The sequence below is a fragment of the Oreochromis aureus genome, linkage group 4 (assembly GCF_013358895.1).
Source record: "Oreochromis aureus strain Israel breed Guangdong linkage group 4, ZZ_aureus, whole genome shotgun sequence".
Taxonomy (NCBI): domain Eukaryota; kingdom Metazoa; phylum Chordata; class Actinopteri; order Cichliformes; family Cichlidae; genus Oreochromis; species Oreochromis aureus.
This window is the reverse complement of record NC_052945.1, coordinates 36903905-36919934: the sequence shown is the minus strand read 5'-3', so window position 1 is coordinate 36919934 and position 16030 is coordinate 36903905. Positions and strand designations below refer to the sequence as shown.

At 42.7% G+C, this 16030-nt stretch overlaps 1 protein-coding gene across 1 annotated transcript in view; it reads right to left on the bottom strand.

The window, feature by feature from the left end:
* Positions 1-3830: 3830 nt before the first annotated feature.
* LOC116332729 (acidic repeat-containing protein) overlaps positions 3831-16030 on the bottom strand; it is a 15139-nt gene continuing 2939 nt past the window's right edge. The window contains exons 2-6 of the mRNA XM_031755776.2: positions 12465-12532; positions 12195-12263; positions 11643-11694; positions 4734-4770; positions 3831-4650 (exon numbers count right to left, since the gene is read on the bottom strand). Of these exons, the coding sequence (XP_031611636.2) occupies positions 4605-4650; positions 4734-4770; positions 11643-11694; positions 12195-12263; positions 12465-12532 (272 nt within the window). The 3' untranslated portion in view covers positions 3831-4604. The remainder of the gene's footprint in view (positions 4651-4733; positions 4771-11642; positions 11695-12194; positions 12264-12464; positions 12533-16030) is intronic.

Below are 16030 nucleotides of genomic sequence, written 5' to 3'. Positions count from 1 at the left end.
TCCTTGCAGCTCCTTCTCCTCAGTCATTACTTTTAGTGTTGGACACTGCCCAATGAATGCTTCAGTGGCTTAGGCGAACCCAAAGCCCCTGCCCCTCAGACCTCAGCAGCAGGGTCATCTAGTTTAAACTTGGCTGGGAGGACCTAGAGGTCTGGCAAAACCTAGCTATAGTACAATAAAAGCATGCAATAACCTGCAAAGGTAAAACAGTCAACACTGGAAAAACATTAAAAAAAACAAAAAAGCAACAACAACACATGGCAACACATGTAGAAAAAGCAAACTCCAGAAAATCCACTCTTCCCCCGGATGACATATAGGTCAACCCCCCTTACCTGCTGGGAAAAAGCAGTCCCCAGCCCTCTGTTTGAGGCGTTAGTCTGCAGGTCTGCTCCAGGAGCCCCAGATACTGTACCTTCCTCAGTCCAACTGCACACTTCTTCGGGTCGGCCGTGAGCTCGGCTGCCTCAGGGACTCCAGGACCGCAGCCACCGGCTGAAATGCTCCGCCTAGGTGTCACTATGGATGATAACATCATCCAAGTAGGCGGCACCATATCCAGTGTGCAGCCACAGCACCTGGTCCATGAGGCGCTGGAAAGTGGCCGGGCCCCAAACAAGCCAAACGGAAATGTGACAAACTGGTACAAACTGTACTGATTGGAGAAGGCCATTTTTTCCTTAGACTCTGCAGAAAAGGAAATCCTTTAGTAGCCCTTGGTTAAATCCAGTGTTGTGAAAAAATGGGCCATGCCCAACTACTCCAGGAGCTCGTCAACCCAGGACATAAGACAAGCAACAGAGCTTGACACCTCATTCACTTTGCGATAGTCTACACAGAACCGTATAGACCCATCTTTCTTTACTACAAGAACTATGGGGCTACACAAGGCACTGTGTGACTCTTCTTTACTCCCATCTTCAGCTTTTCAGCAAATTCCCTCTGAACAATTTGCTGCTTATGTTCAGGTAGTCTGTAGGGCCGTGAACATACTGTCACACCAGGCTGCATTTCAAAAAGATGCTCAATGAGAGATGTACGGCCGGGCAGGGGGGAGAACACGCCTGTAAAGCGCTGTTGCAAGGCAGCAACATCCGCTCTCTGGGCCTGCGTGAGATGGTCATCAGAATGGAGGAAGGAGGAGGGAATAGTGTGCACCTCCGGCCCTTACTCATCTCTCTCCTTGACCAAGCTCATCAAAGATGCAGTTTTAGCCTCTTTCCAAGCTTTCAGGAGGTTAAGGTGATAAATCTGCGTGGCCTCTACCCTGTCCGACTGTGCGACCACATAGTCGACGTCCCCCCCCACCCCACCACCCCACCACATCCATTGTGGCTCAGGTGGTAGAGCAGATCAGCTATTGATTGGAAGCTTGGTGGTTTGATCCTTGGCTTCCCCAGTCTGCAAATGTCCTTGGGCAAGATACTTACCCCAAGTTGCCCTCCAATGCATTCATCGGAGTGTGAATGTTGATTAGTTTATGCTTGTATGAGTGGGGGTGAATGAGGCATGTTGTATACAGCTTTGGGCTTGGACCTTCCTCCAGTTTTTATTTAATCAGGTCAAGCATCCTGCTGCAGTTCAAAGGGAGAAAGTCCTGTGTTTAGACCCACTGCAAATAACAGAGGGTCTAACCAGTGATCCCAATTGCGTTCATCCTTGTGTATGAACTTCCAAATCATGAACTTTTTTTTAACTTACTCTTATTCAGCCGCTCCACCAGCTCGTCAGTCTAAGGGTGGTAGATACTGGTCCGAATAGATTTAACGCCCAGTAACTCATACAGTTTTGTCAGTGTGCGAGACATGAACAACAAACCCTGGTCACTCAGTAACTCTTTCAGTCAGTAACTTTTTCGGGATGCCAACTTGGGAGACGACCTGAAACAGCGCCTGCGCCACACTCTTTGCAGAGATGGTGCACAGCGGCAGTGCTCCTCGGTATCGTGTTGCATAATCCACCAGAACTAATATAAAGCGATAGCTGTGTACACTCTGGTGAAGTGGCCTGATGAGGTCCATGCGAATGCGCTCAAACAGGACCATTAATGGTGGTGGGCGCAAAGGCGCTTTTGGAATTGCTGGCTGTTTAACCAGCTTACATTCCGGGCAGGACGCAAACCAGTCGGCGCACATCCATTCGGATGCTGGGCTAATAGAATTGGGCCATTGTTCTTTCCAGAGTTTTGGTAAATGGACTGATTCTTATATAGCGCTTTTCTACTCTCCCGGAGTACTCAAAGCGCTCTATATAACATGTCTTATTCACACAAGCACTTTATCTACACTTAGTGCTTTCTAACAACATTCATACTCCGATGGATGCATCGGAGAGCAAGTTGGGGTTAGTATCTTGCCCAAGGATACTTGGCTTGCAGACTGGAGGAGCCAGGGATCGAACCACTGACCTTCCGAACAGTAGGTGACCTGCTCTACCTCCTGAGCTACAGCCACCCTGTCATGTCCCATGTTTTGTCATGTCCCATTCGCCCTGCAATGAGCCACCTGGAAAATCATTTCCTGGTGACTTTTAGGCACCAACAACTGGGTGTGTGTTTCCTCTGTGTGAGCATCAAGACTCACTTGGTCAAAGGCTGAGAGTAGGGTGTCATCCAAGGCTATTAGGGGATGCGACAGGCTTCATTCAGTGGTTTATTTAAGGTTAACAAGCTGTACATACAAAATGTATTCTCCCAGCATTGAATCTATAATGCACTTAAAACATGTTGTAAATAAAAGAATCAGGGAAAACATGGTCCTTCCAGCTGATTTTAAACTTGGAACATAACCTTCTCCCAACAGTTTTTATTCTTTGAGCTGCAATTTAAAGCTTTGACAGTAAAGATTAAATATGAAAACAGCATTCAAACATACAAACTTTATGCGAGGTCAGTAAGTAAAGTCTAGGTGTCCTGTTTTAGGAGGTTTCTTAGGATATTAATGCTTACAGGATAAAAAAAAAAAAATGTTGTAAAAGTGTTTGATGACAAAAGAAAAAAAAATTAAGGACTAAAGTTGCAGCTAAAAAATCAACATTATCTATTATTGATGCTCATTGAGAACACAAAGACATTAGCCGGTATTAAAAAACTTCAGACCCTCCTACTGTTCAGGCATTGAGGTGATGATCCAGACCTGCGGGAAAAAAACATAATCCCAAGCAAATCATTTCATTTCACAGGTGCAATTAAATTCCTAGTGTGTAAATTCAACAACCCGCATGCATAACAGCCATGCGCACACACAGAAGCCATCAGGCATAGTAGATCTGCTTTGCACCTTGCTGCAGTTTCAGGCTCCAGCAGGTAACTCACTGTGCTTGGAGGTGAACCCTGCTGGCTCGAACCAACTGACTGTTGGTGTGTCACCCAGTAGTGATACCTGCTGGATTTAAATGTTCATTACAGGCAAATGCAGAATTTACAAAAAACTTTTTTCCAACAAAGTACAAGTGAAAAAGGGAAATAAAAGTTATGTTGGCAGCAAGGTGGCGTGGTGATTAGCACCTCACGGCAAGAAGGTCCTTATTTTGACCCTATCTGGCCAGGGTCTTTCTGTGTTACGTTTGCATTGTTCCCTCCAAGCACTCTGGCTTCCTCCCACAGTTCAAAGACATGCAATTATTGGTTTTTGCTTAACTGGTGATTCACACTCACATTTACTCCCATAGGAGTAAATGTGAGTGTGAATGGTTGTCCGGATCACTGTGTTAGCCTTGTTTTGTCTTTCTGTGCTGGTGACCTGTCCAAGTATACCCTGTGTCCTGGGGTAGGCAAAGATGAAAAAAGCACAATCATCTTCAGTAGTTACTGACTACTTGTATTGTCAATACTTTTATTGTTAATACCAATAAATCATACCATGTTGCCTGTTAAAATGCTATAAATTTCTAACCATATAAAATGGCATTTTTTGAATCACTTTGTACCTATATCTCTTCTGAGTGTTCCCACAGAGACCACTGTTACCCTTAATTTCCACACCTTCTCTAGCTCTACTCTCAGCCCCTGGTGTTTTGTGAGGTTCTCATCATGCTTGCTGATGTTCCTTCATCCCATTTCAGCACAGTCAACATCTTGTCCTGATATCTTCTTTGGTCTTTCACTTGAAGTTGAAGAATAGTTGTAGAATTAAAAAAAGCTTGTTAAAGCTAGAATCAAGTTAATCCTTAAGTTGTTGCCAATGACAGTTTTTTCAGGTCATATACTTGACAAAAATCTGCTGTTTGTGGTCTCTCTCTGCTGATCTTCTTCTCTTCTTTCCCCCGTCTGCCTCTAACTAAGCCTGGTTCTGCCAGAGGTCTATTCCTGTTAAAAAGTTCCAACTGTTGCCAAGTGCTCACTTATAAGAGTGTTTAAAACAGTCAGCATTTAAAAATCAATCAATCAATAAAAATGTCCCGTCTTTTTTATTTAAATAATGATTTCAGTTTTCAGACTTGTCAGGTAGCAACAATACATAAACATGTGAAATTATTATTTTAAAAATTTCTCTGACGTTATCGGGGAGCAAATGTGTTAATGAAGAAAAAAAAACACAAATAACCATAACCAATGAAAGTATGGTATATTAGTTTGTCCACATGGTGGCAACATATGGTTAAATTTAGTTGACATCATCATCATCTTCATCAAAGACGTCAGCTACAGTCCTATGGAGAAAGAAATAGAGAAGTGAATAACTGAAGTTCAGAATTGCTTGAGCAGGTTTAAAGCCAGTGTGAAAAGCACTCACTTGTAGATCGATCCAGTCACTTCATCCAGAAATCCTCCTGAATAAAAAAGATGAACCATTAGTGACCTGGAGACAACCAACCACAAAGTCAACATATATGATCAGATGGAAAACTGTTACCTATTGTAACTTTCTACTGCAGTTTGAGTTAACCAAAAAACATGTTCCTCTCAGGATTACAAACGCTGGAACACATTGGATCATAATTAGAAAACCTAATTTGATCTAATCTGCTGAGGGATGGTTAAGGGAATTCTTCATTTTGCTTGCAGGATCACCCCTTTCCTGCCTTACCGTGGCTCAGGGGATTGAGAAGCTCATTTGTAACCGAAAGGTTGCCGGTTCAATTCCCCTGCTCTCTCTGGCCTGGTCGTTGTGTCCTTGGGCAAGACACTTTACCTACCACCTACTGGTGTTGGCCAGAGGGGCCAATGGTGCGATATGGCAGCCTTGCTTCTGTCAGTTTGCCCCAGGGCAGCTGTGGCTACAACTGTAGCTTGCCTCTACCAGTGTGTGAATGTGAGAGTGAATGAATAGTGGAATTGTAAAGCGCTTTGGGTGCCTAGAAAAGCGCTATATAAATGCAATCCATTTTTATTATTATTATTTTTATTTCCTCTTCGGCATCCACCTGTAGCAATCTCTGTGAACTGGCAGATGTTATGGCCACCAAAAAGGCCATGTTGAGGAGATGCCATTTCACATGAGCATCCTTGAGCAGCTCAAAGTGACAATGCTGAAGGGCACCAAGGATCACATCCATGTCCCATGGGGGAACTGGAGGTCCAGTCCTGCGAAATGTAAGTTGCTGGGCACTCCTAAGAAACCAGGAAATTAGGGAGAGGTCAGTCCTACTGAGTGCTGAGCAACCAGTGTGAACCACCTCCTGGTGGAGGACCAACTGGAGGAGGGAGAATGGAAGGGAAGTCATAGAGTCTGGGGGCAAGGGTGTGCAAGGGTGTCCCAGCCCAGAGGCAGGTCATCATTCTGGAATGAGAAGAACCAATGGCATCATGTCAACTCCCTGGACAAAAAGACAGAGGTTTGACCTTCCAAAGTGGTGCCAGATCTGGTCAACCATCTGTGGATGGAGTCTCCACTCTCCTGGACTCGGGCCCCCATCAACTTAATGTCCACGTTCAATGGCCCTGGTGCATGTACCACCCCAAGCAAACTCAACAGAACAGGGGATGAGCCCACTGCCACAACCTGTTAGCCATCTTGAAGAGGAGGGGAGAGCCTAGGCCTGTTGATATAGGCTGTTGCAACCATGTGGTCTGTCCTGATGATAACATGGTACAGCTCCAGTGAGGACGAGTTGCCCAGTGGCTGGTCCTATAGCCGTTTACCACACAGGCTTAGTGGACCCTACCCCAATTGACTTGGAAAGTGTCCGTGAAGACCAGCTGACGGTGAGTCACCAGACCTACTGCGTGACCCTGGTCTAAGTTGGTCGAGTCCCTTCACCAGTGGAAAGCTCACAACCTTTACCTAGTGCAGTGGTTCCCAAACTGTTTTTTGCCAGGCCCCCCTTTTTTACAAGAAAAATGTTCGCGCCCCCCACCACCTAAGGCCCCCCCCCCCGCACAAACACATCCTCCAAACACACACACCCATATTTTGCTCCATTGCGGTTTATTTCACACCTCAAACATTTAGTAAACAATTAAGCAAATACAAGTAAACGGCAATAAATTACAGGTAGTAATAAAATATACTACTAACTCTTTTACGCTGCATGTCCACACCTACACGGGTATTTTTGAAAACTCAGCTGTTTCTATGCGTTTGGGCTTTTTGTCAACACGTAACGGCGTTATGATTCACCGAAAACGGAGATTATTTAAAACTCCTTTTTGCGCTTACGTGTGGACGAGGATTACAGAGTTCGCCACGCAACGTCAAAGGTATGTGCTCTTTTCACGCCACGCTGTGCGCCACGTTATTGTTTACATGAGATGAATTGCAGAATAGCAGATAGAGACAAAATACTGTTAATCTGAGTATCTGCAGGTTTTACACGCTTACATATACACACGCAGTTACTGTCCCTCCATTTAGAAAGGCAGAGGCGTCACGGTGTGATTATTTTATGTGTAGTTGTTTTTTCCTGTGTAATAATTTTCAACATTGCTGTCAATACATTTTTCAAAATGTCTCTGTGCAAAATGGGTTTAAACACATAAACAGCTGTGGGATACTGTTTGTCCGTGATTTGAACCGGGGGAACAAATTACGGCAGGATCAGCCTGATATTATTTGTATCCCACTGTAACTTTACTGCATAAAGAGCTAACATGTCCAAAATGTCAGGAGTAGTTATTTATTACAAGAAGTGTTTGTGAACTAAAAATCAAGAATGTGGGATCCTGTTTGTCCGTGATTTGGAGAGCCCAGCGCTGCTCCCGACGCAGGGAAACTAATTTTGCAGGGGAGACCTACCTCGGCACTTGTGCAGGTGAAGCCAAAGGGAAGATATGCTTCACCATATTTTCTATGGTTTGGAAACATATTTGGCAATGCTTCATCTGCTGCTTTGCGTTTATGTGGGAGCCCCGTCAAAAACCTGTCCACAGTGTCCAAGCGCTCTTTTTTTTTTTTTTTCTCTTTTCATACCGCGCCCCCCCTGCAATGGCTCTGCGCCCCCCCTAGGGGGCAGGCCCCACACTTTGGGAACCTCTGACCTAGTGAGACCGCTCCTGGCACAGGCTGGAAGGGGGCTGGCCGACCTTGCTCCAGGAGAGGTCAGAGGAGAGGGGGTCGCTGGAGGATGTCAGAGCCTTGGCTGTTCATCCTCCTTTTTTCCATGTGGGTAGGCACCACGTCTACAAAAACCAAGAGCTGAACTACTAGCTCATCAGGTCCTTAAAGTCAGGCACCTGCATCTGGGAAGGCCGCAAATGTCCAGTGTCCTCAAAACTGGAAGCAGGCGCCACAGAGTCCTCAGGGAGGGCAGACCTCCAAGACCTGCCAATCACATTCAATTGCTGGGGCCAGAGAGGAGCTCCTAAAGGGTGGGGCTTCGACAAGCCTAGCAGCAGGGGGAGGGAAAGACACCTGCCAAGGGTCTGGGCACTCCCCCTTGCCCCGTGAGGCATACACTTTTCCAACTTTGGCTTTAGGCATATCGAGAAGGGGTGAGCCTGCACATTTTGTGCCAGAAAAGTGAGAGCAGGCCAGTCCATACAGGACTAGGGGTATTTCCCTCACCAGCAAGGCATGTTGGTACCCAATCACAGCACACACCTGTTATGCTATCATCCAGTGGCATAGAAATGTCACATCCCCCACAGTTATGGCACACAGGGCCTGCCATACTTGCTGGGAGAATGAGGCAGCCGTAACCATGAAAAAGCGAGATAAATACTGCTTTTTCCTAAGCTGAGCTAAATAGCTCATCTTTCTCTGCTTCTCTTCATGTTCCCCTTACTGTCTTTCATACAATTTTCTTTTAGCTTATATTGTGAACGATGCTTGGTGAGAAGGGTTATGCTAAGCCACTCAGTCTGTTTCTCGCGATTGTGAGTTTCACACTGAGCTGATCTAGCAGACCAGAGCAACCCTCGCTCACTGGGCTAACAGGATCAGCCACAGCAAGGTCCCACTGGATATGTAAACCTGCGAGACCACAGGCAATATGCCAGAAGGGATCACAGCCAACTAGCGCTACAGAGGAAAGGACAGCAATCCTGGGAGGCTGCCAACGGACAGGCTCCCCACCATAAAGGTAACAGACACACACTGTACCACACACTCTTCCAATACACACACTGCACCCAACAGTAAAGTAAAGATCAAATGATCGATGATTTCAAGTCTGAACAGCTGTTTTATAGATAAGCTGTGGGGCGTGGCCAGGCAAATTGGAGTATCTTAAAGAATAAGAAATTCTTTCTTTAGAAATACTTGAAGTTGAACTTGCTGAATGGCTTAACTACATAAGATTACCAAAATATAGGCCAGCTTACGTGTAAAGAGTACCAAAAACTGAAAAACGTGATAAATAAAGCAAAAAAAAGTACCTAGACTGAGCTTAGCTAAAATTTCCTTTTTCAAAATAAAAAAAGCAAAAGTTGGTACTGAAGATCATCAAAATGAAGAAGTGCTGAAAGTAATGCAGTACAACAAAAAATGATCTGAAACGACCTCAGTGTGATTCCACAAATTCTAAGCAGACAGTTTTTGATTGGTAGCAGGATGTAAACACCCCTCTGACACACACACACACACACACACACACACACACACACACACACACACACACACACACACACACACACACACACACACACACACACACACACACGTGCACCATTTAAAGTTTCAGAGTAGCCTGGGTTTGAAGTTGAAGTAGTTAAGAGCCAAAAAAAACTTGCCTGCAAACACCTGCAGGAGGTAGATAAATGTAGATTTGGGTCTTCATATGAATGTTTAATAGCATAATATTATATTTCCTTTTTTTATTAGAAAGAGGGACAATACATACTAATGAACAGTCAAAGGAGTTTGCAAAGAAAAGCGTCTGGACTTCTTTAAGTTGCTTGAAGACGTTTCACCTCTCATCCGAGAAGCTTCTTCAGTTCTAAGGTCAAATGGCCGAGAGTCCCAGATTTAAACCCAGTGGGAGTATCCCCAAAAGAGGGACAAAGGACCCCCTGGTGATCCTCTAATCACATGAGCCAAGGTGTGAAAGCGGTGTGGGACCTAATCAGCCAGGGTTTCGGTGAGCTCATTGTGAAACCTGGCCCCACCTTGTCATGTGAATTCCTGAGGTCAGATGGCCCAGGATGTGAGTGGGCGTTAAGGCGTCTGGGAGGAACTCAAAACTGGATTATAGATGGCAGACAGTTGGTGTCGTAAACCACCGCCTCTGTTCAAAGATGGTCGCTCACAGTGGACATAGATGGCCTCTTTCACTCCTCTTTCAAACCATCTGTCCTCTCTGTCCAAAATGTGAACATTGGCATCCTCGAAAGAGTGACCTTTATCCTTAAGATGCAGATGGACTGCTGAGTCTTGTCCTGTGGAGGTGGCTCTTCTATGTTGTGCCATGCGCTTGTGAAGTGGCTGTTTGGTCTCTCCAATGTAGAGGTCTGGGCATTCCTCGCTGCACTGTACAGCATACACCACGTTGTTCAGTCTGTGTTTTGGAGTTTTGTCTTTCGGGTGAACCAGTTTCTGTCTGAGTGTGTTGCTGGGTCTGAAGTACACTGGGATGTCGTGCTTGGAGAAAACTCTCCTGAGTTTCTCTGATACACCGGCTACATAGGGATGACAACGTTGTTGCGTCTGTCTTTCTTATCCTCCCTCGCTGGTGTCTGATCTTCTTTTCTGTGCCTCTTTGCTGACTTTATGAACGCCCAGTTAGGATAACCACATGTTTTCAGTGCTTCCTTTACGTGTGTGTGTTCCTTCTTTATCCCTTCAGGCTTAGAGGAACATGTTCTGCCCAGTGGTGTAGGGTCCTAATTACTCCAAGTTTGTGTTCCAGAGGGTGATGGGAGTCAAAGAGGAGGTACTGGTCCGTGTGTGTGGGCTTCCGGTAAACTTCAATGTTGAGGTTGCCATTCTCTTCACCTCCACAGGACAAGATTCAGCAGTCCATCTGCATCTTAAGGATAAAGGTCACTCTTTCGAGGATGCCAATGTTCACATTTTGGACAGAGAGGACAGATGGTTTGAAAGAGGAGTGAAAGAGGCCATCTATGTCCACTGTGAGCGACCATCTTTGAACAGAGGCGGTGGTTTACGACACCAACTGTCTGCCATCTATAATCCAGTTTTGAGTTCCCTCCCCAGACGCCTTAACGCCCACTCACATCCTGGGCCATCTGACCTCAGGAAATCACATGACAAGGTGGGGCCAGGTTTCACAATGAGCTCACCCGAAACCTTGGCTGATTAGGTCCCACACCCGCTTTCACACCTTGGCTCATGTGATTAGAGGATCACCAGGGGTCCTTTGTCCCTCCTTGGGGGATACTCCCACTGGGTTTAAATCTGGGACTCTCGGCCATTTGACCTTAGAACTGAAGAAGCTTCTCGGATGAGAGGTGAAACGTCTTCAAGCAACTTAAAGAAGTCCAGACGCTTTTCTTTGCAAACTCCTTTGACTACGATGACCTGGATGACTGAGAACCTTCACAGACATACTAATGAACATTTTAACAAATGTAAATATGCCAGATTATAGCCTTAGGCTAATTTCCATCTGTAGACCCTCTGGCAGGTTGATTTACACACAGGTTAATAGCAACATACAGAGACACTATTTACAGACCATGTATATAGAGACAAGGACAAAAACCAGTGATCACATCATATTAGAACAAACAGTGACAACAAGAATGGACAACAGAGGACAATATAGAAAACAATAATGAAAACACATCAATTATTTATAAATAATGTTTAATAAATCAAGATTTGGATCTTAATGTTCACATTAATAAATGCACAGGGGAAAACCAGAAGTAATGTGAGACATACAAACCTGACATAGACAGAAGAAAAACTATGGAGACATGACAGACTTCAAGGAAACACAGAAGACATAAAGAAACACAGGGACCAGACCGAAGGAATACAAAATAAACAAAAAGCAAGCAGGGAACTAAAGATCATACCTAAGTATGCACAACCAGGAAGATGACTAGAAGCTAAGATAGTAAACACACGAGTACCATGGAAACAATATCAGACTAAAGAGACTAAATCTAAGACTTGAGCATAATATAGCAAAAGGAAAATATGATGATTCCCCAAAACAGGACATGACTCTATATAAAGTGCCAAACTCTAAGCTTCCTCTAATTTAAGAGTGATGACCAGATAAACTGAAACAAAGAAATTTTCCTTTTGCAATGTCGTTCCATATATATTCATAGTGGTGACAGAGAATTTACTCACCAGGCTTACAAACGGTTTGGCAAACAGGACACACATTGCAGAAACTGCACATCTATGAACAAAAAGAAACAAATTAATGAATTCAAAATTTATCTGAATTACTGGGGGAGTGGGGGGTTCTGAACAGTAGTAGAGGGGTGGGTGACATAAAGTGACAGTATAAAGTCAGGAAGATGGGGCGACTATGGAAAAACAGAACTGCTTCAATGCACTTTTGCACTATATATATATGTGTGTGTGTGTGTATGTTTTATACTGAAAGAAAATTGATTGGAAAAGCGTTTCTTCTGCTTAGATTTTTTTTATAGTCATGTTATTTATATGTAGCATTTTTTTTTCCTTTTCATTCTTTCAAATACCAAAAGTTGGACTTGATTCTGCCTGTCTGATGATCTCATTTTCTCAAAAACTCCCCACTTTTCTGTGCTCTGCAGTTCTTAGTTCCTGGATTTGTTGTCGTCCTGTTACATTACCACAGTTGTTATTTATTGTGCATCAAAGGCAGAATTGCTTTAAGTTGAGAAAGAGGTCAGATGTTGTGCACTTTCTCACCTTGCAGTCATCACAGTGCTCGGAGGTGTCTCCCTCCTCACAAGGACATTTATCACAGCTGTCACAGTGCTGGAAGAAAGCCCATTTTATTTGAAAAAGGCTAGAAAGCAAATCATGAAATAGCAAGCAGTGCTTTCACGTCAGTAAGGACGGAACAATCCACCAGTTTTAATGTTTAGATATTTGCGTCCATAACTGTGTATTTAGTAAGGATTTGACTTTGATCCTGTAATGACAGAACATCATTTTTAAATTCAATTTCATACATACCTCACAGAATTCACAATATGAGCACACAGAGCCCTTGTGATAAATACTGTCTTCATCGTCGTCGTCATCTGCACAGAATAATTATAAAAAATATATGACTAAATGAGAATAATTACAATAAAATGAAGTAGTTGTTTCCCTGGTGTTTTTGTTTTATGCAGCAAAAGGAAAGAATGAAGTTCTAATTCCTAATATTGTGATCTGTATTACAATGCAGATTTTTGTTATGAGTTTGCTTGTTCACAGATGATAACAAAACCAAAAAGCAAAAAATGCAAAATTGTCTTTTTACTGGTAAAAATGATTGAGAACAAAGTAAAGAAGGTACAGAGTCAGTAGACTCAGTATGCTTTGATTGGTTTAAGTGACAGGAGCAAACCTGGTTCCAGTATTATTCTAAAATAAGTTAGTACTTGTTTGCTAAGTGTATATAATGGCTACAGAGTAAAAGAGAAAACTATCAAGATGTTTACAGCTCATTTCTTAAAGTTTTGGGGCTTTTTGGTGCATTATGTTTGACATTTATAGATCATTTCAGTACAAAGTGCCAACATAAAAGTGTTGTAAAAACAGACTTTTAGTTTCTGTTGTTTAGTATAATTTGTATTATGTTGTAATACCATCCACCCAGGCTGGAGCCTATCCCAGCTACCATAGGACGACAGGCAGGGTGCACCCTGGACAGGCTGCCAGTCCATCAGCAGGGCTATCACACACCTTCTCATTTTATGCTTTTTCTTTATTTGTTTCAACTTTCTACATTTAAGATACAAACTGAAGACATCAAATATATGAAGCAAGATTTATGCAATTATGTATCAAAGAAAAGATGGATAAATAACTCTAAATATATTCTAGATTCCTCAAAGTAGGAATCCCTCTGCTTTGTTGACAGTGCTGCAAACCCTCGGCCTTCTCTCATCGAGCTTAACGATGTAGTCACCTCACATGGTTTCACCTCACAGGTGTGTCTGTCAGAGTTCATCTGTGGAGTTTCTTGCCTTCTTAATGGTGTTGGGACCATCAGGTGTGTTGTGCAGCAGTCAGGTTGGTGCACAGCTGACAGCCCTATTTGGCGACTGTTAAAATTCATATTATGGCAAGTACCAATCAGCTAAGTAAAGAGAAACAACAGTCCATCATTACTTTAAGAACTGAAGGTCAGTCAGTCTGGAAAACTGCTAAAACTTTGAATGTGTCCTCTCATATGACTGTACACCAACCCACCCAACCAATGTCATTGTCAAGTATGCCTTTGACACCAATGTGGCTGGGCCCATCTCTGATGGTGCACAGGGGCCACACCTGAGAACAGGAAGACTGCACAGAGAGTCATTAACACCGTCCAAAAAAACCATTGGCTGCCCTCTGCCACCCCTGCCCACCCACCTCACCAATCTGAGCCATGGTCTCAGTTACCCTCATGTTTCAGGCCAACCACAGACGGACTTTATTCAGACCAAGTATTTTCTTTGCGCTACCTCCAAACACTTTGCTCTCCAATGTGTGCCTTTCTATTGTTGTGTATATATTTCTCTAGACTGTATATATCGCTTCTGTTTGCTATTTATTGCAGATGTCTTTACTATTTATATATTTATTAAAACCATTAAGCGCTATGGCAAAACTGGCTCACATGAGGACCACCCCAGGAAAGGAAGACCAAGAGATGGCCTGGCCTCCACAGTCACCTGACCTAAACCCAGTGGAGATTGTTTGGGATGAGATGGAGCGCAGAGTGAAATACTCAAACACTCAGCATCTCTGGGAGCTCAAGATTGTTGGAAACCATTTCAGGAGATGACCTCACAAACCTCATGGAGAGAATGCCAAGAGTGAGCAAGGTACACTCAAAAAAATGAAATTGGGTGGTTGTTACATGTACAAGATTCAAACTTGTAATTTGAACTAAATAATTTCATGTTTCTATGGTGAACGTAATTAAATCATGTAGCATCTGCATGAAATTCGGCAACTTAATTTGTTCTTGCTGAGATGACAGGATACAATCTAGTAAGAGTGGTTAGTTGCCTGGACTCACGAAATTCACAAGATCACATTAGATGTCAAACTGCAGGAAAATCGCTGGAGTTTTAAGAGGCAGACAACTACACCCACACCATGTGTATGCTATCGCTATTTATTGTGGTTTAACCTGTCAAGGACAAAAATGTACAGAAAATGCTGCATCAAGCCTTGTAATCATAGCTTTTCTAGTTTTGTTAAGCCTGTATTGACAGCTTGGTGGTGTGATGGTTAGTGCTGTTGTCTCACAGCAAGAAGGGTCTGGGTTCAAATCCACAATCTGGCTAGTTTGCAGTGTGTAATTACAGTTAGGTTAATTGGTGATCCTATATTACCCATGAATGCAAGTGCAAATGGTTGTTTGTCTCTATAAAATCATCAACCCCCATATTGGTTCATTAAGGAAGACTAGCAGTAATTGTCTTGATTAACAAAGTAGTTGTTCAAACAATAAGATTTCATTGCGTTTTCCTAAAGTTTTTAACTGGTGTAGAATGAATTAAAACAAATTTCACTCTACATACTTAAATAAATCACTTCAAGTCAATGTAAGTATACTACGTTGATCCAACGTAATCTGATTACATCAAACCACCAAATGCCAAATGTGTTGGTTTGACATGGTCAAAAATAGGTTATTGTACTTGGTTAAATCAGGTGGAAAAAGGTGCCATGATTAAATTGTGTTCATTCAACAACAGATTTTTTTGAGTGTAGTAATCAAAGCAAAGGATCTAAAATATAAAACATGTTTTGAGTTATTTCACACTTTTTTGTTTACTACGTAATTCCATATGTGTTCATTCATAGTTTGATGCCTTCAGTGAGAATCTACAATGTAAATAGTAGAAAAACCATAAAATGAGAAGGCGTGTCTTTTGACTGGTAGTGTATAGGGCTAAGGGTTTAGGTTAATTGGTGACTCTAAACTGCCCATAGATGTGAATGTGAGTGCTTAATTAATTAAATTTTTTAATGCTACAAAAGCACAAAAAACATCTGGGAAGTAAAACAGAATAGAAAAGAAGCTGAATAAATCAGTGGAACAATGGAAGTAGAAAGAAACAACAGTAGCTGTTTACTATCACTGTATTAAAATTCTTAATTAGAAGTAAATTTAAACTGTCTAAAAATGTTATTTGAGCTAAACTACTGAAATTTTAACAAGCATTATGCAGAAAAACAATACCTGTTCATGTTATTTTATTGCATAGTGCAATTATATTGCAATATTGTCCTTGTCATTTTTAATCGGCATTTAGATGCTAACCATTTGAAATACTAGTAGATAATCTATGCCACTATGCCAGCAAAGTTTGAATGTCAATACAACTGTTGCAAACATGTGCTGAGGAGGATGAGCTTTTAGTCGATAGCAGCCATAGCTGAGGCGGTAGAGTGGTCTCATGCTCAGGTGTAAAAGCTGCTGCAGTAACATTCAGCTAACTTCAATTTCTTCAGGAAGTGCACATTGTAGTTGTAATTAAGTATATAGTCAGACATTAGAGAAGGAGTACCTTGTAATTGTACTTATGGATATA